General features: G+C 33.0%; 5 protein-coding genes across 6 annotated transcripts; 3 read left to right on the forward strand and 2 right to left on the reverse strand.

The window, feature by feature from the left end:
• Positions 1-525: 525 nt before the first annotated feature.
• LOC123916918 (BTB/POZ domain-containing protein At3g05675) lies at positions 526-3,264 on the forward strand. Its single transcript, XM_045968507.1, has 2 exons — positions 526-763; positions 1,660-3,264. Exon 2 carries the CDS (start codon positions 1,826-1,828, stop codon positions 2,687-2,689), a length of 864 nt encoding a protein of 287 aa, XP_045824463.1. The 5' UTR covers positions 526-763; positions 1,660-1,825; the 3' UTR covers positions 2,690-3,264.
• Positions 3,265-4,043: 779 nt separating this feature from the next.
• Positions 4,044-7,983, reverse strand: LOC123916919. Its single transcript, XM_045968508.1, has 9 exons — positions 7,815-7,983; positions 7,563-7,710; positions 6,129-6,167; positions 5,714-5,765; positions 5,390-5,485; positions 4,956-5,009; positions 4,811-4,876; positions 4,617-4,695; positions 4,044-4,526 (listed from the first exon to the last, which is right to left on the reverse strand). The coding sequence occupies exons 1-9, from the start codon at positions 7,884-7,886 to the stop codon at positions 4,449-4,451; spliced, it is 684 nt and encodes a 227-aa protein (XP_045824464.1). The 5' UTR covers positions 7,887-7,983; the 3' UTR covers positions 4,044-4,448.
• Positions 7,984-11,038: 3,055 nt separating this feature from the next.
• LOC123915885 (probable serine/threonine-protein kinase PBL5) lies at positions 11,039-17,133 on the forward strand. Of its 2 annotated transcripts, none has more exons than XM_045967159.1 (9): positions 11,039-11,355; positions 12,657-12,799; positions 13,203-13,297; positions 13,764-13,954; positions 14,121-14,702; positions 15,149-15,297; positions 15,572-15,787; positions 16,050-16,199; positions 16,374-17,133. In XM_045967159.1, the coding sequence occupies exons 2-9, from the start codon at positions 12,665-12,667 to the stop codon at positions 16,743-16,745; spliced, it is 1,890 nt and encodes a 629-aa protein (XP_045823115.1). In that variant the 5' UTR covers positions 11,039-11,355; positions 12,657-12,664; the 3' UTR covers positions 16,746-17,133. The 2 variants fall into 2 exon arrangements, with proteins under 2 accessions (XP_045823115.1, XP_045823116.1); XM_045967160.1 differs by lacking the exon at positions 11,039-11,355 and adding an exon at positions 12,092-12,284 and having other exon boundaries at positions 16,374-17,114.
• Positions 17,134-19,150: 2,017 nt separating this feature from the next.
• Positions 19,151-20,584, forward strand: LOC123915386 (proline-rich receptor-like protein kinase PERK3). Its single transcript, XM_045966508.1, has 4 exons — positions 19,151-19,544; positions 19,805-19,947; positions 20,064-20,279; positions 20,378-20,584. The coding sequence occupies exons 1-4, from the start codon at positions 19,151-19,153 to the stop codon at positions 20,582-20,584; spliced, it is 960 nt and encodes a 319-aa protein (XP_045822464.1).
• Positions 20,585-21,904: 1,320 nt separating this feature from the next.
• On the reverse strand, positions 21,905-26,381 carry LOC123917866 (transcription factor MYB65-like). The gene is made up of 5 exons (XM_045969743.1): positions 26,051-26,381; positions 25,681-25,825; positions 24,629-25,005; positions 22,661-23,669; positions 21,905-22,389 (listed from the first exon to the last, which is right to left on the reverse strand). The coding sequence occupies exons 3-5, from the start codon at positions 24,986-24,988 to the stop codon at positions 22,151-22,153; spliced, it is 1,608 nt and encodes a 535-aa protein (XP_045825699.1). The 5' UTR covers positions 24,989-25,005; positions 25,681-25,825; positions 26,051-26,381; the 3' UTR covers positions 21,905-22,150.
• Positions 26,382-27,234: the final 853 nt, after the last annotated feature.

The following is a 27,234-nucleotide window of genomic DNA, read 5'->3' on the forward strand; positions in this document are numbered from 1 at the left end:
TCATGAAAAAGTGAGTTGAACAAAAAATTTGAGTGTAAAAATCAATTCTAGAATCAGAAGCTACGATTTCTAGCTTCAAGTAGAATCAATTCTGGAGGCAGAATCAATTCTACTTTTGAGAAACCAAACAAGTCAGAATCAATTCTACACGTCCAGAATCAATTCTGGATGCTCCAGAATTGAAACCAAACATACACATAGTGGTTGAAATGTTGTATTGTAATGAAAGTTGTCCGGTTCATTGCTTTTTAGCAGATCAAACGCACCCTTAGGTGAAATCGAAATGTAAATTCGATTAATAAACTTATAGAGTTTACTTCATATTAAAATTCGGTCCATAAATAATACATCAAACTTTTTAAAATATGAAATAAATGTAGGTAGATATATAATTTTGGTAAAAAAAAAATATATTAAAAACTCCATAAATAATACTACATCAATTTTTTTAAAATATGAAATAAATGTACGTAGATATATAATTTTACTACTATAACATTGAATGGTTAAACTCAACATTGAAATATGATTAAACTCAAGTAACTGATGAATTTGGATTAAATTGAATGAATCGATAATACATGAATTAAATATACAATCATGAGTGAAAAAAGGTTTTTTATTTTTATTTTTAAGTGTAAATTGGTGATAACACAAAACGACGCAGTATAAGGGTTTCCTCTTTGATCTAGAAGCTTGTGAGGTGAATGAATGAATAGACAGAAACATCATCTTTTCTCTGTTCCTCAGATTGTGATTTATGGTAATAATTCCTAATTCTCAGATTATGTTTGGATTGTTACACTTGTTTGTATGTTTATAGAGTTGTTCTGTTAATTAATGACTTAAAATGATTTTAAACTCAATTTCTACTTTTTTGAGTTACTTATTACAATACCCTTTTAACTTAAATGAATAAAAAAATCAACTTTGTTTTGATTTTATTCCATTTTAGTAGTTTTTTCAAATCACACACAACTGGGTTTCTTGATTTTTTTTTTTTAGTTTTGGTTTTATATACTTCTGTTTGTGTATGAGCTTAATCTGTTAAGTTTCATGTCAAATTGCTGGATTTTTGTGTTAGGAGAATTTCTGGTGTGATATATACCCTGCTGCCGGAACCTATGTCTGTTCCAGTGTTGTCAATCGCGTAAAATAGCGGTTGCTATAACAATATAATGTCTCGATAGCCGCTATTTGACAACATTTTGTACTAAATAGTGTATCGCAGAATAATAGCGATTTTAGTGTTATCAAATTTCCACCATGACATTGAGCTCAGCTAGTTAATTAGCTCCTCCTAGGATGGATCGTTCCGGAGAACCTGATTTTGATTCCTGGCCGGACTTTACTTACCTCGCGGCCGAACCCTGGATTATAGCATGACAGATTTTGTACCATCCACCATAGGCTGCAACACCTATTATATCCGCCATGTTTCTCCCATAGGCCTCAATGCTTATACGGTGAATATTTGGCGCTGTTGATAATGTTGGTGATTAGTTCAAATTTTGCTACTCTATAGTGCTATATAGTCTATAGCGCCACTATTTGACAACACCGGTCTGTTCTACAATTTTCTTTAGTACACTTATTTGAAGTTTGACATATTCTGTTGTTTGAACTTTTAAGTTTGATTGTACTGTACCGCTTTTGCAGTTCGTATGTAAATATTTCCAGTTATCCAAACTTGCAAACTCGGCCATGAGATGAGACTACTAGGGAAAAATTGCCGACTTCTCTGGATATAAACTTGGAGGTCATTCCCAGACGATCACAATGGATTACAAATTTTAATGTTGGATTGAAGTTGAGTTAAATTGCTATGTCAAGAACAATGAGAAGCAAACCTGTCAATTTAACTGCTACTAAAGATATATTTGTTTCAGCTGTTCGCTTCGCTGTGTCTATTGAGGTGCCATGTTTACCATTCGGCGATGAGCTAAGAATTTCTGCTCAAGAGCAAGTTGACTTCATGCTAGTCGAAGATGAAGATATTACAATCATTGTGGCTGATGATGAAGTAAAATCTGTTGTAAGAATGGGTGTTTACAATATCATCCATTCATTTGAAACCGACTTGTCGTCATTGCTGTTTAATCCTACCCTCGAGTTTGAGGCTGTGGATAACACGATAATGAGGAGAGTATCTGATCTTGAATGGATGTGTAATGTACTACCGAAGATGGATTTAATGAAGAATTTTGTTTCTAATTGGGTTGCAGTCTCTAGTAAAATCTTGTTGATCATTGAAGACAAAAAGTTTGATCATGTCATGTGGGGATTGAAAGTAAAGTTGATAGAAGTAACATGCAAGGTTTTGGAAGCAGTTAGTTACGGAAGTGTGATTGTTCCAGCTCCGAGTCGGGTGCAATTGTTAAAGACATGGTTTCCATATGTTCGTAAAATGAAGCCGTTGTTGGATTCAAAAGCCGTTGAGGAGACTAGTTTTGCTTACAAAATGGACGAAGATTTGTGTCAGGCCATTGAAGGAGCAATTGTGTCATTGGTATTGACATTGCCGTCAAACGATCAAGCAGACATTCTAGCTGACTGGATTGGAAGTAGGGAAGTTGGATATCCTGACTTGAGTGAGGCTTTTGAGGTGTGGTCTTATAGAAGCAAGTCTGCCAAGAGGAGATTAGTGGAAGGTTTGCATGGACACAGTGATGAAGCTATTAGCAGTTGAGTTTGTGTCTTAACTCCTAAAACTTTTCCTTTCATATTACTTTTTTAAAGAACTTTTGATGGAGTTTTACTCCTCATATGGTCCTAATCAGCTTGAGAGGTCAGTCCTTGCAGGTCCTGTAGAGGATATCTGGTTTATACCCAAAAAAAATTCATGTTGAAAATACATTTAGTTTTATGTTAGTGTTGTAAGATAAAAATTATAATGTTGGATGGAGGTATTGATTTTGTCAATGAGATGTCAGCTCCGTGGTAAGAGTTTGACCTTTTAACCTCAAGGAACGAAGTTCAAATCCCCATGAGGACGGTTGTTGTAACAGCAGTTGAGCCATTCATATGGTTCTATTAACTCGAGAGATTAGACATTGTAGTTGCGCATAGACGATACTTGATTTATACTCAAAAGTTTAATTTTTTTTAATACATTTGGTTTTAGTGTGGTCAGATAATTTTTTTAATGTCGGATGGAAGTGTTGATTCCATGATGTATGACACTAGTTGAATGAGTTGGGGGTAATCAAATCCTCAATTTTATTTATTGCTTTCTGATAAGTATGAGATGAAAGTCTATGAATACATGAGTATGTGAAAAGATTGTCTGTAAACTAGTTGTGACTCACCAATCATTTTATATTCTTGTTGCACATGATAAATCTATACCAGTTTCTTTTGCCTATTAACATCATTAGTTGTCTTGTCTTACAAGGAATATATTTCAATTTTGCTTGTATACCTTCACTATGTATTTCTGGTAGGAACTCCTATAGTACACAAATTTGACTTGTGTGTGTGTGAGAATTGAAGACTTGTGAGGGAAATGGATTCTGTACAACCAAAATATCGCACCGTAAGTTAGTCAAAAGTGTTAGGTGAAGATCAGATGACTCATGTCGGGATTATAAAAGGATTGCTATTAAATAACATAGACGCACGTCTATATTTTTTTAATGTGGTACTGTGACAGGTCAATGACTATTGACTACTGTGATCTTTATGTAAAGTGAGTAACAGTTGGTGAATCAAATTGCTGCAAAAAGAATATCTATGGAAAGTAAAATATTCCGTATTATTTAGCCGTGATTCGTCAAAGAACATGTTGGGAACAAAAGACGAGTTCTTCATTTCGAATCAACAAAAGAAACAAGATCGAAGTCAAAACCACCAACTTAAAGTGTTCGAGTCATTTCTCATTCATATAAAGCATTTCATTTTTTAGTCTACATGTGTTAATACTCTTGCTGTTTATAGTATTAGTGATATACCCACAATTCCATGAGCACATTTCCAACAAATACATAGTGAATCTTGCGCATTTTGCTATCAATCAATCATGCAACTCAAAGAGGTCTACAAACTAAAAAAATAAACTATCATACATTAGCTATGCCAAAAAATTTCAAGCTTGACAGATTATTAAATATGCACATAGCCTATTTTTTGTGGTCGATAATTGCACATAGCCTATTTTTAAGCGACTAACTTTGATCATAGATCCAGTCGATCTGAAATCTCAACTCACGTACGCTAACATAAAGTCATTTGTGAAGATGATGGAAGGAGCGAGCTTATACTGTTCGTTATACAAATGCATGCGAAGTAAAAGAGGCGCAAATATCTGAAAGGCGGGGTCATACGTTAACAAACTCAAAATTCAAGAACACATTTTAGGGCAAAAAGCTCGGTGGATAATAATCATTTATTATACATTTGCAGTGATGATGGAATTTGGAAGTTCTCTCAAGTAGGTAGCAAAATGGTATTCACGCCCAAAGTAATGTGATGACCAAAAATACAATGAGAGCAAATCCCAAAAGAAATCCAACTATTGCCATGAAAGCCTGAATATTGTAAAATTAAGTAACTCAGAACAAACAATATAAAAATGATGAAAAAAAAAAATCAACCTGAAAAAAGGTTCTGTAAATTACCTTCCCTTGTGATTGAAACTTAAACTTATTAGTAAACCAAGACAATCCTCTGTCAACAAACGGTGCTAGTGCCAATGCTCTGCATAAGAAGTAGCTCCATTGTTAGAATTGGTTTGCATTTTACTAACCTCGGAAATTGATGCATTGTACTAACTCCATTTTCGTGGCAAAATAAACAGATTCAGGCATCTCACCCAGCAGCTCTTAGAAGCTTAGTGACTTGACTACCGGCCCAAACCATTGCCATCAATTTGAGAAATCTACATCATGATAAAGTTTTAAACATCAAACCAAAAAGCTGTAAGTGATAAAATACTACTAATAGGACTATGTTCTTACCTTTCTGCAGCTGCAAGATAACCCATCTTTCCAGGTGCTGGAGCAACGTAAAACCTAACAAACACGGTGTTGTTAAATAGCGGTGCTATAGTGCTACACCATAGCGGAATTTGACCACATTGCTATTTTTTTGTGATACGCTGTATGGTACAAAATATTGTCAAATAGAGATGCTATTGTATTGTGTAGCCGAATTTGAATGAACTGTTATATTTTGAGATTTGTGATTGATAACAATGAACAAACATAATGCATATTCCTAGGTTTGGTGACTTTGGAATAACATAGAAAGTAGCATATTCTATCAAATGTGGTGTATAAAGTATAGAGAAAAAGCTCCATGCCACAAGCGTTACAAAGTAAACAGAGAAAAAAGGACGAACAAGGAAAAACATAACCAGATTGGTCAGTAAGAGGTACAAATGTTCACATACCACACAAAAAGAAAAGTGGTGAGATAGTATCCAGTGTTCAAAAGTCCATAGGATAGGATTCCAGAAACTCCGTATCTCTTCAGTTTCTTCATGATCCTGACATATTAAACAAATAAAAGCAGGCTAAATAATAGAGTAATTAGTTTTTGAATATACGGTATCTCAGTTAGGATAGTCAAAAAACAAATAATCTTTAGAAACTTCCATCATATGTAAGGGGCAAGCCAAAGTAAAATGCACAAATATGAAAACATCATCAAATAAAACAATTATTGTAGTTTCAAATCATTGATGAAAATATGTTATAGGGCAAGTTGTGCATACTCATTGATTGACAGTGATTTTCCTTTCTTACTCTCTTTGCTTTCTTCTGAACCTAAAAATATCTTGCAGCTGTCAAGTATGATACTAAAAACATCAATCTAAGAGCTAGACAATATCAAGGATCAATATAGACACATCCATAAATCAATATCATGAACTTCGTGATAGAAAGCATAGTGCGAGCAAAAGTGGATTACACTGCTAAATTACTAATTAATTCAAGGAGAGATTCAAAACATAAACACTGACGAAAATGAAAATATGTTTCAATTTCCACTACATATTGATCAAAGGTGAATGACCCAACTGATAATTGGACCCGCAATAATTTTGAGTGGAGAACCAAGGATTTTTTTCCTAGTTAAAACAGTAATTAGAATTTACTTCACATCCAAAAAATAGAATAATCACATACCTTCATGACTGCTTGAATCTGATAGCTCATATGCCTGACCTTACACCAATGAGAATTTTTTTATGTAAATTAAGAGCATTACGAGACATCATAGTGACTAGTAGACATCATAGAGGCATCTAGTAGCACTAACGAGAAATAAACCAATAATTCAATTAGTAAAAATATGAGCATACAAAGGGGGAAATGGACATTATATGACAGATATTTTGTTTGTGAATAGAATGTCTCAATCGAGTTTATGCTAAAATTACTGCCGGACAAAATTTATGTTATGTGAGAGTTGTCATTCCTCGGTCCTCAACAAAAAGTAAATTTGTTTAGGGACACACATGTTTTTTGACTAGAACACATCTTATCATCTTTCCTTACGGGCCTTCCTCTGGTTCTATAGATCTTCCACAGACATCTAGACCCCCTAAGACGAGATTCTACTATGTTTTCTGCAATGGGAGCTATCCCAATTTCATCTCTAATAATTGCATTCCTAACTCTATTTAGTCTTGTGTGACAACTTATCCATCTTAACATTCTCATCTTTGTGATACAAAAGTTTACATTGTCAACTTTTTAATGCCTAACAATCAGTCTCATACAACAGTTCATGCTGTATAGTTATGTCATCATTTTTTTACACTTGAATGATGTTTTTCTATTGCAAATCATACTCGAAACATTCCTCAATTTCATCCCGCCTACCTGGATCCTACGTTAAACATTTCCCTCTATCTACTTGTCCTTTATTACGACAGGACCAAGGTACTCAAAACTGAGATTTGTGGTATTGTATGTTCTGATGTTCACCTCTAAACTATGCTTTGTGTGTTTCTTGCTAAATTTACATTTCATATACTCGGTTTTACTCTTGCATAATAACTTTGTGCAATACATTGGAAACTTTCCCTGTTTTTCTAATATCTCAAATAATACCACACAATACTGTAACTGCCTTCAAAGTTAAGATGTAACTAAGCAACCAATTTGAGCTTATCCACTGACATAACCATTTGTGACACTATTTGGGAAAGCTTTTATAAACAACTTATAACATGTCCATAACTTATTTATACAGCATGCTTTTAGTCCTTTTACAGGGACCTAATTGCAAATTATTTAAAAGTTTAAGAGGATCTAATTGTAAATAAAATATTTAAAAGTTCAAGGACTATATTTAAAAAAAATAAAAAATCAGAGATATAATTGAATATTTTGGGCAAATTCAGACACCTAATTAGAATTATTTTAAGTTTAGAGTCCTATTTAAAAATTTCAAATAGTTCAAAAAATTACAAAATAATTAAACCTATATAATTGAAGTGGATACAAACACTAACAAAAGAGCTAAAATTATAAGTAACCCTGAAAACAAAAACAAAATATTTTTTTTTAACACAGATAGAGATAGTTCAAGAAATTATTAATATTATTACTTACTTACATTGTCATTGGCGTTATTTGAGCAAAGCCTTGAATGGAGAGTGACGAACAAATGGGAATTACTCTTCATCTCAACCAATTGATTTTGCATGAAAAAGGTACCACATTTTATATTGGAGACGCAATTGAAGCGTTGTAATAGCAACTTGAAACATACCCAGATAGCAAAAAATGAAAAAGATAATAAATTTGTGATTGAAAGAGAGAAAAGAATGAGAATTGAAGGAGAAAAGTAGGAATTGGGAATACCTTGTGGTCGGTATTGGGATGAGAGAGGAGATTGGAATTGAAATGGGATGGAATTTTAGAAGAAAGAGACATTGAAGGATGGATGGATAACAACAATGGAAGGAATGGGAGGATATGGAGGGAGGGACTGAATTCTCTTATTCCTCTGTTATGAAGCCGGATACTCCATATACTCCAAAAATGACCAAGTATGGATACATGATATCGATACTTGTCTGATACTCGTATCGAAGAGTAACAAACAATTATTATTATTATTATTATTATTATTATTTGAACAAACTATTATTATAATTTTTTTTAGCCTTTTGTTTAAAATTCACTTGGGTTTGGTCTAGTAGTATTAGCTTAGACTTGGGATTTGAGAGTGTCCTCCTCGTTAAGGTTTCAGATTTGATTCTCTCTGATGTCAATTCGGTGGGTTAACTTAGTTTAAAAAAATATTATTTTTTTTAAAAAAAATTACTGATACGTGTTGGATACTTCTTCGATACGTGTATTAGAGAAGTATCAGAAATTAATATTCTTTGATGATAGAAATGGAGGAGAGAAGACTGATACAATTTGTGATTACTCTTAAATAGTGAATGTTAGAGTATGACGTGCTTTATGGATTGTCAACTACGTCTTTTTTGGATGGTAGCGATGATATTTTTCTTGGGATAGTACTAATTATGTCATGTTTCCTGCGGAATTGCCTGTGGATTTATCTGCCGAAACAGGTTTCCTGCGGGTTTTACTGCAGAGTTACCTGCGGATGTTTTCTCATTTGGGGCAGTAAATTCCGCAGGAAAGTTTCCTGAGGATTCCAAAAACCACATGAAACAATTACCCACGAAGGTTTTAGCTTCCTGCGGATTTTTTGTTCAAATCCGCAGGATAATCCGCAAATTTCTAGTAGTGTTATGGTCACTCTCATATACTCCGTTTGATTAAAGTGGAAGAAGCCCGAAGCCTCTTACATGTTATTCATTTGACAACTAATGTGATATTCAAGTTTGACTCAAAGAACATGATGGATGACAAAGAGTTTAAAGAGGAGGACAAATAAAAATACGGGCCTATTATTTTAAATTCTAGGAGTATTTTATCTTGTTATTTTTACAACTCTTCGGTAGAGTTTTTAAGGAAGAAAGCCTATGAAGTGGCTCTGATAAGGGTGACATGTATAATGCTATTTTCCAATATTTTGATGATGTTCCGATATGAATTATGAATTTGATTATTAATGAATTTGCTTAGTTTTGCTTTTGTCAAAAAAAAACAACAACAAGAATTAACCATATTCGGGTTATCATGATTCCCTTCTTCTAAATACCAGAAGGTTAACTTACTCAAAAAAAAAAAAAAGAATATCATAAGGTTAACAAGAAAAATATAATTCTGTTTGTTTTATTTTTTATTTTTTAGAAAAAAAAAACATATTTATATAGTAGTTATTAAAATATTAAGTATTTCTAAGATCAATATTTTATCTCTTTTGACTTGTTATCATATCATAAAAATATTTTTCACTTCTAGCGTTTGATATATAGGAAAATACTCATATATTGAATCTCTTTATTTTATAAAACTTATATTTTAACTTAAAGGCTTAAATACAGTTTTGATAATTTTATTTTTAATTTGGGTTAAATATATTTTTCGTTCCTATCAAATTAATTAGCGAATTTTAGTTTTCATCCCTAAAAGTTTTCATTCCAAAAAAATAACTATGTTATGTTTTTAGTTTCTAATGACCAAATCTTTCTTAAATTTCAAATTCCCTAAATTTGTCTTGAATAAAATACTTCAAAAAGTCCTATATTTTTAAAAATCTGTCAAATTACTCTTTCATTCAAAGTTTGAAACACAATCTAAAGATTTCACAAACTTCAACTCAAAAATATGTCAAAAACTAATTTTGACATATCACTATTGGCGAGTTGTTCCATTTTCTCCATACTTCTTTTTACATTTATAAGACTAATTAAAACATGAGATTCAACTCAAAATGTTGATAAAAGATGAAGACACTTTAACAGAAAAACTCATTGTTGTTGTAATATTAATTAACCTCCTTAATTAATTATAACCAATGAATAGTTTAGGTCCAAATACTTACGATTACATAAGGTATGAAGCATCCTATTCAATGATGTTTCCTATGAAAACAAAATGACATCACATGCTATATAATACTATATATTGTTCATGAAAAAATCGAAATGGTGTTTCAATCCAAGTTACAACCTAACTCACTTAAGAACAACAACCACATTTGATAATTTCTAAGCATTGCTGAACAATGACATATTTAATTTTTAAATAATTAATTATACTTTAGTGGCACAACTCCAATGATAGTTTTCAAAGAGTCCTTAAATTTGAAAAATACGAATATGTTTAAGGAGTTCTATACTCAGAGATGTGGCGACAACTTGTAATTAAGGACGGTTGTTTGCTGAAACAACTCGTCCTTAAAAGTATGTTAGATAAATTGTGAGACCATTCTAAAATTTTAAAGGTTGTTGGCCGCACCACTCGAGCAAAAAATAGAGTTATTTCAAACGGGTATGGTGCGAGTCCATTCAAGTCATTTAGATGATGAATTGTGTTAAGAAAAGAAGAATTGAAAGAATAGAACTCCTACTCTTAGGCCTCACTTGTACTTTACTTTTGTACTTCCTAAATCCTAACTGAATGTGTACTACAAAGATACCTTCTTAAATACACAAAGCGAAAGCAATTATCTATATTCCTAAGCGAAACTAGAAACCTTGACACAATCCTTGTGGAGAACGATAAACTTACTACTTTATTACTTGGTAGCGATTTTGTGCACTTGCAGAACCACCGTCACCTGTACTGTGATAATCAAAGTGCACTGCATATAGCCTCCAATCCTGTCTTCCATGAACGAACTAAACATCTAGAAATAGATTGTCATTTGGTGCTTGAAAAAGTTCAACAAGGCCTACTTAGACTCTTGCCTATTTCAACACAAGAACAACTAGCTGATTGTTTGACAAAAGCCCTGCCAGTGGCTAAGTTCAATGCCTTCATATCCAAGCTTGGCTTGTTGGATATATACCAAGCTCAAGCTTAAGAAAAGAAGAATTGAAAGAATAGAACTCCTACTCTTAGGCCTCACTTATACTTTACTTTTGTACTTCCTAAATGAATGTGTACTACACATTGTACTACACAGTGTATATATAGTGACATAAAGCACTATATTCAACATTCATTCATTCAATAATAATTTTCCTTTTCCCTTTACTCTTTTTCTCTCTAGAACATTCATCTTTCTCAACAAATTGTGTCATTCAAATTATTCTTATTTAAGAAATAGATTTCATGTAGTCAAATATTTACGTACTTAATTAATAATCTCAATCGTATACACCTTATAATGAAATTTATATTTATTAAACTTGTAATGCATATCGTTTGATGTTATTTCAACAACTTCTAATGTGCTGACTGCGTGATAGCGAAATTTGTTTAGCGGAGAGAGTCCAATTCCCTCTCTTATACTGTATATATTATACATGCAAAGGTATCAATGTTCCCCTACACTCAGACAGAACCAACTGAATTTTATATATATATTTGAAGTTTATTGATATAACCGCCATTCCCTAAATTCTTTCATTCTTTTGTTGTGAGTTCAGCATATGCTGACAAAAATGTATTCAATGAATAAAAACAAAAATTAATGGAAATAATATATTATTATTCACTACTTCACAAAATATTTAGCCAACAAATTCACCTATATATCTTCTCAAGTATATCCTAGAATATGCCATTGCCAACAACCCTCTCTTGTGCTCTCTACTGGATTATTCATCACTATCCTTAGATTTTGTTACAACTCTCCTTTCTTTATAAGAATAAATACATGCCATAGCACTAATAATTATGAAAGTTTTTTTTGATAAAAACTTTTGTGTTTCATCTCAACATTCCTCCATAATTTGTGTTTTAGTATAATTACAATATATTGTCAAAAAAATATAATTACAATATAGAAACATTTTCTTTTATATTTTCCCTTCAATATTTTTCTCCTTCTCTTGGTTAATTAATTATGCTTTGTACAAATATATTAATTAAACTCTCATTGTATATAAAATGAAACTTTTAACTCTTATTTAGTTTTTTACATTAAGTTGCATAGTAATAACTTTTGCTACAAACTATAGAACAACTTAAAAATGTTATGCATAAAGTATTTTTATTTTTTTGAAGAGGTTTAGGCATTGAAAAGATTCATTCATATAAAGTTTTTGTATACTCTTTTGGGAGAGAATAATTTGTTGACAAAATAGAAGATGAGTACAGAAGCTCAAACAATAGTGGTGATCCAAGATGCATCAAGAGATGTTGGTTTAAAGGCAATAGAAAAGGCCCTCAAAAAGTTATCAGTAAAAGCTGGAGATCAGCTTATAATTATTGCCATTTTTAATTGGTTTAGCAGTCCTAGTATGTTTTCTTTCTTTGGAAGAAAGAGTTGTAAGAATTCATTTACATCTTTTTTTTCTTTGTTGATGCAAAGATCACGCGCATTTATGAAATAGTATCTGATTCCGTTTTGGATTTAATTTTTTATACATACATCTAATCGTATCTTATGAATGAAATATTTGCGGAGATGTTTCGACAACTAAGTGATTTGATTAGATGAATGCGTGAAAAAATTTATACTATTTGTACAAACCTGTCGCAATTTTTTATTTTCAAAATTTGGTACAAAATAGTGTAAACAGAAATTGCAAAAAAAAAATAAAAAAAAAGGTGACAATTTTGCAATTAAATTTGATATAACTAACTCTTCTTTTTTCTTTTTCTCTTTAGTGGGTTACATGGTCTCAGTTGATTCAAGTTATTTTGTTTCATCCAACAAGAAAATAATTTCAGAAAACTTTACCAAGAGAAAGAATGACTATCATACGAACCGATACATCAACAAACTCTCTGAGTACTGTCAAAAGAATGAGGTTAGCATATTAATACATATTATATCTACTTAACATATAGCTAGATGTAATTGTAAGCCCTGGTAATCGGTTACTTGTTTTTCAAGTAAAAAAATAACTTGTTTTACATAACTTGTGAAATTTAATTATAAATTATCTTCTATAATAGTAATGCATGATGCTTCAAATTAATATTCAAAGTAATAAGCTATGTAGCACCGATGCTTCAAATTAAAGGCACGCCCAACACCAACACATATAGAGGAGTTATACTCAAATTTCTTTCATGTTTAAATTATTATTGGTGTCAACATGTTAGTGACGTATTCAGTGTTAGTGTTTGTGTCTGTGTCTGTGTCTGTGTCAGTACTTTATAGGTTGCTGCGAGTACTGATATTATTGTCTTGAAAATGATATTTTTCAGATTGAATTCCAACTAGAAGTGAATGTAGGACCAGCTTCCCAGGTTATTTCTGATGCTGCAGCAAAATTTCAGCCTACAACTTTGATACTTGATAAGTAAGTTTCTCACTTCCAAATCTTTTTTCCTTAGTTTAGAAGTTTCTTTCATTATTTCATAACATATACACCAAGAAAATTAAATCTAACCTGATAATGATGTAATTTACATTCTTGATACTTAGATTACTATTTAAGCATGATGCTTCATAGAAATTAAAGAAGCTTAGTTTGCACACTTTTTTCCAAGAGAGTGGCTCAGACACCGGATACGACACTGACACTGGTACTAATTTGAGAAAATGAAATTATTAAATGTAACCAAACATGTCGGTATTGGAACCGACATGTGTCGAACACCGGACACGCCCTCAATCTAAATAGGTGTTACATAGGTTTATGTAGTATGATTATAGAATAGATTACAATGAAAGAAATTGTCTGCTTCTACCAAACATAGAAACTGGTTACATTTAACAAATCAAGATATCAAATTAGCCATAGATTAACTAAAGATTACTTGCAGACAGATCCACAGAAACATGAAGAATTTCGTGGACCGGATCCCTTGTGGTATGTATAGGATAACAAGTGACAACTCCCTTGAAAAGTTGAAAGATCCAAAATCAACAGCTTCCAAACTCTCTGAAAGGCAAGAAAATATAAGCTATTCAGAAATGATACCAGGAAGTGAAGAGGATGGAGTTTCTCTTCAGAGTAAGTATTTGATTTTGAAAACATATATTTGAGCAACATACGATGAACTTTAATAACGTTTTTCCATATTATGTTCATCTTTGATGTGTGGAACTACTTAAAATCTATATTTGCATTTGAATGATTAAGTAGTATGATTGACTATGACGAATGATTCATCGAGCAGTGTCCAAGTCTTCATCTACTGATCTTTTCACGTCAACCGGAGCTTCAAGTCAGTGTAGTACTGATGTCTCAACTTCTAGCATTGCAAGTTCACAATATGTCCTTCAAAAATACCAAATTGGGGAGTTTTTTCCGGAACAAGAAAAACAAGGGCGACAATCGCTATTTCATATTTCTGGAATTCAAGAAACAAGACAAACAGAAGTTATTCATAGGGAGGAAGACTTTACAATTCCAGTTTGTTCTGTGTGTAATAACAGAAGACTGAAAATTGAATCGAAACGAGAGTTCAGTTACTTAGAGCTCTACACTGCTACACAAGGATTCTCTGCTAAGAACTTTCTGTCAGAAGGTGGATTTGGATCTGTTTACAAAGGACAACTTGATGGAATGCCAATTGCTGTTAAGCAACATAAAAGTGCAAGCTTCCAAGGAGAGAAGGAATTTAGGTCTGAAGTCAATGTACTTCGAAGAGCAAGACATGAGAATGTAGTCATGCTTCTAGGTTCATGTTCAGAAGGAAATAATAGGCTTCTTGTTTATGAATATGTCTGCAATGGTTCACTGGATCAACATCTATCAGGTGAGAAAACTAGTCTTTAATCGAGTAATTTGTTTCTGTTCATATTTTTCTAGATCAGTATGTAAAAATCACTTGAAACTTAAAACAGTGGACAATACCTTTTCATAAATAGAAGCTCATGGTCCTCTTTGTCCTTGCGGATAAGGTTGTGATTTGACCGGTGTCAGTTTGACAAAAGTACGGAAAAATGAATATGAGTTGAGTTTTGAGGCACACATATTCATTTTTCCTTATTGTTATCGAACTGGCACCAATCATGTCATTGTCCCAGTCATGAAGACAAGGCGGACCGTGACTCCGTGAGCTTACTTAGCAAGTATTTGTCGTTGGAATTTCAAAAAATTTCAAGTATTTGTCCACGGTGGACAACCTATAATATGGTCCACCGTAGAATTTGCCTTAGAAAAAGAATATGAAATACTTATCATAATTGATAATTGATGCAGAACACTCTAGATCACCTCTTACATGGGAAGATAGGATCAAAATAGCTATTGGAGCAGCCAAAGGCTTACTATACTTGCACAAAAATAGCATAATACACAGAGATGTCAGACCAAACAATATCCTTGTAACACATGATCTCCAACCATTGGTAATACATCAACTTTCGCGCGCGCACACACACACTACTAATTGTGTTTTTGGTTTCACAGAGAAAAATATCAGAACTAATTTTTTCTCTGACTAAATTGATTTTTCTCCCACACCTCCGTTTGACTACAAGTGATAAAAAGTAACTTCTGCGTTAAGCTGAAAAATTTAGACTAAGTTGTATATCTTGTTTACTTTCAGATAAAAACATCCGAACACAAATGAGTTTAACTTTCTCAAGACTTAATACTTTTCTTTTGTGATGAATTTACTAGATAGGAGATTTTGGACTAGCAAGAACTCACAACAATGACTTGACACACTCGACGGAAGTTGTTGGTACATGGGGGTATCTGGCACCAGAATATGCAGAATATGGAAAAGTGTCAAGTAGAACAGATGTATATTCTTTTGGAGTGGTTCTACTACAGCTTATCACTGGAATGAGAACGACAGACAAAAGACTCGGAGGAAGAAGCCTCGTTGGATGGGTAACAAACAATCTAAACACCATGAAATTTTCTATTTAAGTGTCTTAAATGTAGCACTAACACTTTAGGTTGAAGGCGTGTACGGTGTTTGACACATGTTGTGTGCAACACTAACATATGTGATTACATTCAATCACATTAGAGAGTGTCTTAGGCATGTAGTGTCAGTTTCGTATTTGTGTCGTGTTTAGTGTTCAAAATAAGAAATTTCTAAGTGCAACATTCTTCTTATTTTGTGTATTCATTTTAAATTTTTTTGCAGGCAAGGCCACTATTAAAAGAGAGAAATTATCCAGATCTAATTGATGAGAGGATCATTGATACTCATGATTACCATCAATTATTTTGGATGATACGACTAGCTGAGAAATGTCTAAGCAGGGACCCTAAGAAAAGACTAACCATGGATGAGGTAAGTAAACAAATATTAGTAAATAGTTCACTGCGAACCACTCGTAGAACCTGCCCTAAACCAAAGCAACTACTAGTAGTACAAGGCATATATCACCTTTTCCTTACACATGACATTCATGATTAACAAAGTATGACAAGATTTTGAAGTGTTATTTTTTTCTTATCACAACAGGTTGTTAATGCTTTGACCGACATTTCCGAAGGCAACACATGTGACATTGGAACTGGCGATTACACCCCTGCAATGTCAGATTCATCCTATACTAGTGAACCAGAATTTGATGAAAATGAAGATGAGAATGAACCTTTTGAGGATGAAGGTAACTTACTAAGTACCATTTCAGAATCAACAGAAGGAAGTGATTACACTATTCAGATGAGGCATATGAGTGTAAGGCAGCCACCATCTCCTCCAATTAAAAACTTCTATTCAAGTGGCTCAAGCTCATTTCAGTTTTCTGATGAATCAAATAGTGACTATGAAGCACATAATGAAAAGAGTACAGAAATTTCAAAATCCAAAGTTGGTTTAATCAACTCTTAGATGGTACTAGTGGACTATACAAATAAGAGAGGATTTATGTTTAGATCATTGAAACAAATAAGTTTTCCACTTTAATTATAGTGTTGAAGTGGTTCTTTTCTTTTGTGATAGAATGTGTTTATCGAGGTTCGATAGTCTAGGTAAACTCGTGGAGCGTCTTATTGTCTTAAGTGTTTCGAAATATATTTGTGTAACATGTTGAAAGGCTTTTCTTGAAAATAATCATCAAATCTTCAAATTCTGAGTTAAAAGGCCTATGGTCTAACAGTTGTGCCCCTTATTTGTAATGGCTTCTTGTGAGTTTCAATCTCACTAGCGGTAAATTGTTTCGTCTGTTTTACCTTGTAAGATTAAACTGTATTGAATTTTACTCGAGACCTCGGCTCAACATTTGTTCTAGGATAATTACACATGAATGAAAGGCAAATGGACAACAAGCTCCGCCAACCATGTTGGACTAGCCCAGCATTGTTGATGGCGGACAGCCAAAATCCCTCCATACCATACCGGCCACAATGTGGCGCCATCATATTGGAGTATGGCAGAAAATCCAGCCATATCGGCTGAAATTGGCCATGGCGGAGATCCCAAAAACCATCAACGATATCCATCATGGTGCTGCCATGGCCGATATGCAATGAAACACATGTTTGACGTAAATAATTAAGGGAGAAACTTTTCCGCCCTTTAAAAAGTCATTTCGGAAGTACACATTTGAAAAAACACAATGATTTTGGTTCCTGAAAATTTGAGATGTTATTACTATAGTCTTTAAATATATTAAAATTACAAAGGCATCCCTAGTGCTGTTTTTGTTAATAAATTTATGAATTAAATTTACCAATGAAAATACATTGACTATTTGAAAATATATTCGAGGATCAAAATAACTAATAAAAGAGATACCATGTGGATGTGTTTTCAATTTCAATACATTTGGTGACTATAGTGATTGTGATTCACACATTCAAGAATCAAAATGATTGTATACTCAAATAAAATGTCCAAATTATACAGACAATTTTTTAATTCGTCGTACCTCCAAAATGCATTCCCTTTCATCACCATTGTTGTGAGGAACGACTCTAACCGCAAATTTTAAAGTCTTCTTTTTCAACGTCTCCTGTCCAAAAATTGAAGTGTGTGATGTTCTTCATGCGGAGATGTGAGACATGTATTTGGGAATGAATCTGGCTTTGAAGTAGCCAATCACTTATCTTCTCCATGTGGAAAGTGTTGATTGATATGACGACAGCGAGACTTAATCTCAAAGGAAGTGCCCTCTTTAGCATGTCATATTAGACTAATTTTATGATTGAATTGTTAAGTCAATTTCTCTCATACTTAGCGCGAGAGAAATAGAAGTGTCGATTAGATGACTAATCTTAATTCCTCCCTTTATTTTTAATACTCATGATAGTTTATTTTTTGATGGCATATCTAAAACTTGTATACCTAATTAAAAATACTTATGTAACAGTGGTAATTTTCTTTTCTTTTGGAACTTATGTAACAGTGATATTTTGGAGACATAGCAAGGACAAAGGAGTACAATTGCTTTTGGCCTATATACCATAATGTGATTTCCAAGAGAGTGATGTGTCAATCTCTTCAAACATTGTTCTTTTTAACGAGCAAGACCTCTTCAACATTGTTATTGTAAGGATATTGAATTTGTCAATCATTGTCTTCAACAATGTTGCACTATCGACTATATCCCTTTAAAAATAATAGTAGAATATTTAACTCTAAATTATTGATATCACCAACACTCCCTCTTTGGAGTTTTCTTCATTTTGAACTATATTCCTCAAGAATTTTTTTCCATACTTGCAAAGTAACACAAGTTTTAACTTTTTCCATCTGGATTATCATGGAAAAATAAATATATAAAAAAATATTAGGTCTATCAAAAAGAGCTAGTTTTCCATATGGTGAAGTTTTACTAAATAAATGTATTTACATTTAGTTTTCAAATTGTGGATTTAAAACAAAAATTAAACTCAGAGACTTATGAATCATATGGTTCAACAACTTAAACTGCTCAAACCAAAACAAAATCACGATTGAACCGTCAAAATAACTAAACCATCGTTAATTAAGGTTAGTTTTCGGTTCAACCGGTTGATCCGTCTCGTTCAATTTGATTTTTAAAACACTAAATAAATAAAACTTTAATTTGACAATTACAAGAAAAGAATCAATATACTAAACTCCATATATCAACCAGTAAATTTTGGATTAGGTCCTTGGATCATCTAAGCATCCCTTGGAATCCTAGTTGCAACATTGTGTCTTACAAAGTCCAATTGTTTAGGCACTAATTTCAAGGGAAATAGAATCCTTCAAAAAACAATATAAGCTAAAGGGAATTGTGACTTCTCTCTCCCTTTTGCCAAACAAAAATGTCTAACTCTCATAATCCAATAGTTAAACATTCTGAGAATTCATTTTGCTCAGTTTGTTACAACAAGAGACCAAAACTTGATTGGACAAGAAGGGATTTCACATATGCTGAGTTGCATATTGCAACACATGGTTTTTCCATGACGAATTTTCTCTCAGAAGGTGGTTTTGGTTCTGTCTATAAAGGAGAGATTCATGGACACAAGATTGCTGTTAAAAAATGTATTCATGCAAGTCACAAACAAGAGAAGGAATTCAAATCTGAAGTTGATACACTAAGCAAAGCAAGACATGAAAATGTTGTTATGTTGCTTGGATCATGTTCAGAAGGGAAAAATAGGCTTCTTGTTTATGAATTTGTTTGCAATGGTTCACTAGACCAACATTTATCAAGTATAATATCAAAATAAAACCATACTTAGTATATATATTCTTAGAATTGAAAGTTGGGCCTAACTCATCCCTACAAAATCGGCTTGTAAGATGATGATTGCATCTTACTATAGAAACACATATTCAGGCCATCTCGCAACCGATGTGGGACTTCTTAACATATATGAGTTCATGCATCTGGTTTTAAATTGTGGTCGTTCCGTTGAGAATCTTTACATTAAGGAGATACTACTAAATTTGAATACTATATTATGTTGCAGGACATTCTCGAAAACCTCTTTGTTGGAAAGATAGAGTGAAAATTGCTAATGGAGCTGCCAAAGGACTTCTACATCTGCATCAGAACAACATCATACATAGAGATATAAAATCAAACAACATACTTCTTACACATGACTGTGAAGCTTTGGTAATCTTAACATAATTTACATTGTTAAATACTAGTATTTAGCATAATCAAATGTGGTTATTTGCAATATTAAGAAAAGGGAAATAAATTATTTTTTATGTTCTTCTCAGCTAGGTGATTTTGGTTTGGCTAAAATTGCAAGTGGAGAATTCTCAAGTTCAATAGAATGTCCTGGAAATTTGGCATATTGGGCACCAGAATATGCAGCATATGGTAAAGTAACAAATAAGACAGATGTGTATTCTTTTGGTGTGGTTCTTGTTGAGCTAATAACAGGAATGAGGACTACAGACAGAAGACTTGGTGGAAAGAGTCTAGTGGGATGGGTAAGAATCTCAACACTATTTTGCAGTACATACATGAATAGTGTGCAGGGTTTTATTGAAGCTTCCTAGTAATTTTAGTTGGTCATTTTTTTGTGCAGGCTAGGCCACTACTAATAGAAGGGAATTGTAAAAAATTTGTTGATGAAAGGATAATGGATTCCCATGACTGTCACCAAATCCATTGGATGAGTCGTCTAGTTGGAAATTGTTTAAACAAAGATCCTCATAAACGATTGGATATGAGTACAGTAAGTCTATGCTTCCATTATTTCTTTATCTTCCACTTTCATATTCACAAAATCTAGCTACATGAGGACACCATTTTGAGAGTTTGCATAACAATCCAAGCTTATTTTGGAAGTTACCATAGTCAATAGATATTAGTTGTTGAATTAAGATTAGACAATTCATATTTTGGTATTTTAGATTCAATTTGGCAAAATTAGAAATGAATGGTCTGATTTTTATTCAACGGATGAGATCTATTGATAGTAGCAACCTATGAAGGTAGTCAGTCACATGCATCAACGTCGTGTTGGACACCAGAGGCATTTAACTTGAAGTGTGTCGATGCTACACTATGTTGATTTTCAAATGCAGATGATAGGAGGTTCAAATTAGGTAGCATGATCATTTAACACAAATAAAAAGAACAATTAATCTACTACATATAGCTTGGTTCGAGTTTCATCATAACTTGTTATCAAAGAAACACAAACACTTCAAAATAGTAATTTATTTATCTCTTGATTTATGCTGTTGTATTAAGTTTATGCTAATTTCAAGAGATGTATTACAACCTTACCTTGTCTTATATTTTGTAAAATTTATCATATTCCTATTCCTATTGTTCTTGTCATGTCATATATTTGTGGTTCTTAACTTGCTAATTACACTACATATTTTCCATGTAGTAAGGAACAAATATCTTCCATTCTTATTTTTTTTCTATATATACATATTATTACTACTAGGTGGTCAAAGCCTTAACACATATAGAGGAAGGTTGCAGTTGCTGCATTTTGGGAAAAGACAGTAGTACCCTTACCATGTTAGACTATTCTAAATCAAGAGATGATATGCAAAACTCTTTAGAATCAGATGCTGAAAGTGGAAATATTGGAAGTAGTTCCATCACTGAAAATTACAAAAACCTCAAATTATGATGCCTAAGAAGAGTTGTGTTATGTTTTCACGACCAAATTGGCAGCTCCTACTCAGATTCTACCAACCTAGCAAAAGCAAAAGCAAAAGCAAAAGTTTGACTTAGGTCTATTTTGGATTAATTTATTTAAGCATATCTACCGACATAAACATATGTGAGACTGTTTCAAGGAGTTTATGAAAACAGCTTATAACATGTTCATAAGTTGTTTTCAGCTTATTTCTATAAGCTCTCTAAGATAGCTTACATGAAAACAATTGAGACTTTATTTCATTGTTTTATAGAAATAGCTTAAACATGAGCATTTATATGATAATTGCTTTACTATAAGTGTTTAATTAAAATGTTTATCCAAACAGGGTTTTGGCCGTCAAATTCATCATTATCTTATGTTAATCAGCAAATCAATGCCAAATATCAGCACAACCTGCAAAAATAAGCAAAGAAATACAAGACATAGTCACACCATTTAGCAGCTTGCAATCCAAAGTTTCAAGTGCCATGTCATTATACAAATTATTCAAATACCTAAAAAAACACACTGTCCTAAGAGTTTCAAGATTGTTTACAATAAGTGCAACACATAAAAATATTACACTAAATACTCATGTCAAAAGAATAACATGAATGCATAAGGAAAAGTTCACAACATTCATTTTAACAGTTTTCTCGATGAAGATCAGATATTTGACACACAGAAAGCATGTTAAGCCATGTGCATAAAGTAACCCCCTGTACTTGAAGAATAAGACCCACCAGCCACATGCTTCTTGTAATCTGTTAAGTTGTCCCTAGCATCAGTCATGTTCTTCTCATGCCCATAGCACTGCTCATGCCAATCTGAAGCTAACAAGACATCTGGCCAAGTGATGTTCAACATAGAAAGAGGGTTTTCACTGCTTGGGGTATAAACTTGGTCAACAGGCTCATATTTCACATTGTTTCCTGCACAAATTTCCAACATCACACAACTTTTGCAAGGAATTACCATATAGACATCTCGCAATTGACAAACTAAAAACAGAAATTAAAAGGCGAAATCTACCACTGATTTGAAGAATATATTTTGTAAATGAAATAGTAAAGCATATAATATAAAAATTATTTATCAAGTCTTGCATGGTGCCAAAGGTGTACGTCAAAGTGTGTGCAAATTTGAAAATGCTTTTCAAGTTCAACTGTAAGACTTCGACATACTACAATAAAAGGAACTAACCACTAAAGTTCTGAGAAGGTGTCAATTTATCCCATGAGTTTGCATTGGAGTTAACAGCAGGACACTCATTCAAGATTGAGGTTGCACCAAAGGGAGATGCATGGTCATTGTAATCTTCCCATTCTGTCTCATTCATGTTCAAAGCAGAACTCTCAGCTCTGTCAACAGGAGTTGCAGTAGATGAATGTGAACTCTTGTCAGAATAATTGTTCTTTGAATTTGGAAGAGTCTTCTTCTGATAAATTATGGCCTCGAGCGTACCACTATTATGCGGTGAAGAAGAACCGGACTCTAGCCCACCATGTGGCAGAGGAGACTGATTGAATACATCAACAGACTCATTCAATGGAGATGGGGGAAAGGTAGCCCCCCAGCCACCAAAGCCGGTATCTGGATATTGGAGTGAAGGGAGCTCCAACTTCACAGCCTTGGATGTCGGCTTAGAAGTAGAAGAATTGCCATTTGATAGGGAATGGCGGTAATACATTGAGTTGTGTGAGGAAAGACCAGGATCAAGGGGAGAATGCAATCCGAATGATTGTACAATCTTATCAGAACTATGATCCTGAACATGGTAAAATGGATAAAACCAATTCTTGTTCGTTCCACTTGAACCAAGAAAAGACATAGTTGATTCTCGAAGATGGTGATGGTTAGGTAGTGATGATGATGGCACAGAATTACAATATGGAGGAGAATCAAGACCGTTAAGCAGAATGCTATTAGCAGAAATGTCAGGATTCTCAGGCACAATTGCAATAGGTAAGATTCCCTGATTTTCCTTCAAATTGTCAAATATTACATCATGGATCTCATAGTTGTTTTTCGGCAAGAAATCATGATGCCCTCTATCACCATCATCGATTCTACCAGTGCCTTGGCCACGTTGATTCCCTTGCATTTTTCGCAAAGACACATCTGGAGGATAAAGTGGCAAGCCAGCCCGAGAACGCCTCTTGGTCCGGGTATTCCAGTAGTTCTTTATTTCATTATCTGTACGACCAGGCAACTAAAAGCAAAAGAAATGAAATCACTCATTAAAAATAATCACGGATTAAGAAAATTAATATGTGATAATAGAAGCAAAAATTTATTGGGATTAATAGCCTTCTCTCCCTTTGGTGGAGGATAATTATCGTTTATTTGAAAAACCAAAATGTCCAGGAGTATTTAAGACATTTTATTAACAGATTTTATCTGAAATCTAAAGCTATCAATTATCGTCCTTTTTTACACAGATTTAGTTCCTCCAAAACCATGGGTTATATGCAAGGAGAAAGAAAAAAATACACTATCTTTAAAATAATGTTTTTTTTTAACAGAATATCTTTAAAATAAATACAATCTGAAGAAAGAAAATGGTTACTCAACATTCAAATACATATAACATTATTGTAAATACAAATACTTAGATTATCACATTCTGTCTGTTGGCAACTGAATATACTCTAAAATTGATATAATTGTCAGTTCATTTAAAGATTAGTCAAATCTTTAAACAAACACAATGATATCATGTAAAATCTACAAAGAGGTTGTAAGGTTCTCTATTGTGTAATAAGTGGCACACAATTTCTAAATATCAAACGATGTTTGCACAGACTGTTTAAGTATGGAATCTTACTAAATGACAAGTAAACTGGATATATACCATATAAGTGTTAGCTGCAACACCGTATATTACTTACTTAGATTATTTTTAAATAGCCAGTTTCACTCATTAATTCATCTGTTTGTTGTTGAACGGTGTTGAGTTGCATAAATCTAACTAGCTTGTTTCATATAGTTAAGGACAAGTTAAAAAGGAAACAGGGTAATCATAAAGAAGATACAAGAAAGATGTTAACATCACTGACATCACCTATGGAAAATAGTATAGTCATACATTAAACAATAATCAAATGAAACAGAAAAGTGAAACAAGAAAACTAGAAATGTAAGTCAACGACAAAGACAAAGTGTGCTTACGTGCGCTGCCATACGTGCCCATCTGTTTCCCATTTCGGAATGGAGTTGAGCAATCAACTGCTCCTCCTCAGCAGTAAATGATCCTTTCTTTAAATTTGGCCTTAAGTGATTTGCCCATCTCAGTCGGCAACTTTTTCCACATCGAGACAGGCCTGAATGCTTTTGAACAGCGTTCCAGTTCCCCTCTCCATGCTTCCTAACGTAGTCAATCAAAATAGCATCTTCCGCAGATGTCCATGGACCTTTTTTGAGAACAACTCCACCGCCAACACTTCCTCCATTACCTTCACCATTCAACCGTGACTGTGTTTGATCATTGCAGAGCACATCCTCTTCATTCTCATTTTTCACTCGCTTCATCTCTTAAACAATAGTCTCTGCAAATCATTTCACAACCACATATTAAATAACTTAAAAATTTCAAAAAATATAAAAATAAAACCCTTACATAAAAAGAAACAATTAATATCATAAATTTTCTGTGCCATTTATAAGATCCTATTTTCATACGGGGGACCGAGACACGACACAAACGGAATGATATTCAATTCAACGATCTAGACAATAAAAAATAAAACCAGAAATAACCTTTATCAAGGTGTCTCAAATACAAATAAATACAGCTACTACCACAATTCTTAAATGGAAAGGACAACAATAATTGAAAGCACAATAAAAACCAAGCAAATCCATGGTTAAGATGAAAGATTTATATAAACATACAAAATTTCAATAACTTAAATTTCTATCTAAGAAATAAATAAAATCTCTGACAAATCAATAATGAAACCCTCTGAATCAAGAAAGATAGCACTAAAATGAAACCATCTATGATTTATTGCAAGCTTCAAATGATATTAATTATACCTTACTAAATCAGGAAGTAACATAAATACAGCAAAAATTCCCAATCCATAACCCTAAACACATAATTCATTTCCCCCACCAACCCATCATCATAATACTGATTTATACAACAGCAAAAAAACACAATTATCACAAAATCACCTAAATAATTCACAAAACTGTGATGTTTGAGCTGAAAATTGTACCTGAATAGAAATTGATAGTATTGAATTGAAGATCCAAAAGTGATAACACAGAAAATTCCCAATAAATAAGAATATATTTATTTATTGGGTAAATTAGAAGCTGAAATTGAGCTACAAAGTGAATGAAACAGTGAAAACTGTGTTCCTGAAATTGAGAAAAAATAAATGAAAAAACCTAATGATTAGTACTAATAAGTGTTAGAATCATTAATTAATTAAATAAATGTAAGAATGAGTGACATAAACAACAGAAATAGAAAGATAATGATGATAAATGATGATGATGAAATTAAGATTGTGTAATTAGTAATTAATGAGAAATATAATTGTTTGAAATGGATCGTAATGAATGAATGAATGAATGAATTACCTAAGTTTGTGAATGAGTTTGAGAAAGATCCGAAGGAAGAAAGAACACAACATTGGGAATTGATGTATGTGATGGATGAAATGAGAGAAGAAGAAGAAAGAAAGAACACAGTTACATGTGTAAGGAGTGAGTGAAAGTGAGAAACAGAGAGAGAAGAAAGAAGAAAATGGTACTTAGCAGAAAAAAGAAAGAGAGAGAGAGAGAATGAGGAAGAGAAGAAAGCACGCTGCAGTGAAGCAGGAGAAATAGGAGGAAGAGAGGAGGTGGTGGAGATTTTGCCTATGGGATACCACCACCTATCATTCTCTCTCTCTCTCTCTTCTATGTACGTACGTATGTATGGAATTTTTTTTAACTTTATCATAATAATAATAATTAATTAATTAAAGTCTTAATCATTAAATTTTGTTTTCATGCATGCATGCATCAAATCTATTTCTTTTTTATTTTACCATCTTAATGATAATAGGGCTAACTTTTCATATGCAATAATTAAAAACCGAATGAATTAATCGTTAGTTGATCTATTGGTGATTGACGTTGCAGTTAGTAGAGAGGAGCACAATTCGATCACCACAGCTGCGATCGGGAGGGGGCTAGAACTACTTGATATCAGAACTGACATATGAATCAGATTAGACGATTCAATAGATCGGATACTGGTGGTAAACAAAAAAATAAAGTTAGAAATCTTATAATTTGGATTGGTTTATTATTGGTATTTATGAATCTTTTCTTCTTTTTTTTTTTGTACATATTTATGAATCTTTTCTTTTTTTTGAACAAGCCAAAATGAGATATATATATATATATATATATATATATATATATATAGGGGGCTGCTAGTTGGGTCTAAATTAGCAAGGTGCACCTTTTGAGTTAGACAAAAATACCCTTTCTTTTTTTAAAAAAAAAAAAAAAAACATATTGGCGCTGATCCAGTGTCGCGCGCCTACCGCAGGACCACCGTTACAGACCGTTGATTTCCATCAGACGGCCAAGAGATGATATCATCATGGCTGTCGGATCAATCAGACAGTCCAGATCATCCATCTCCATGATAAGCCAGCGCGTGCACCACACTAGATCTGCGCCTGGAGAGAGAAAATTTCATTTTAAAAAAGCAGGACACGTGTCAACTGCTGGGTGGTTGGCGTGTTTTTTTTTCATTTAATAATTTAAAC

The sequence above is a fragment of the Trifolium pratense genome, linkage group LG3 (assembly GCF_020283565.1).
Source record: "Trifolium pratense cultivar HEN17-A07 linkage group LG3, ARS_RC_1.1, whole genome shotgun sequence".
NCBI classification, from domain to species: Eukaryota; Viridiplantae; Streptophyta; class Magnoliopsida; order Fabales; family Fabaceae; genus Trifolium; species Trifolium pratense.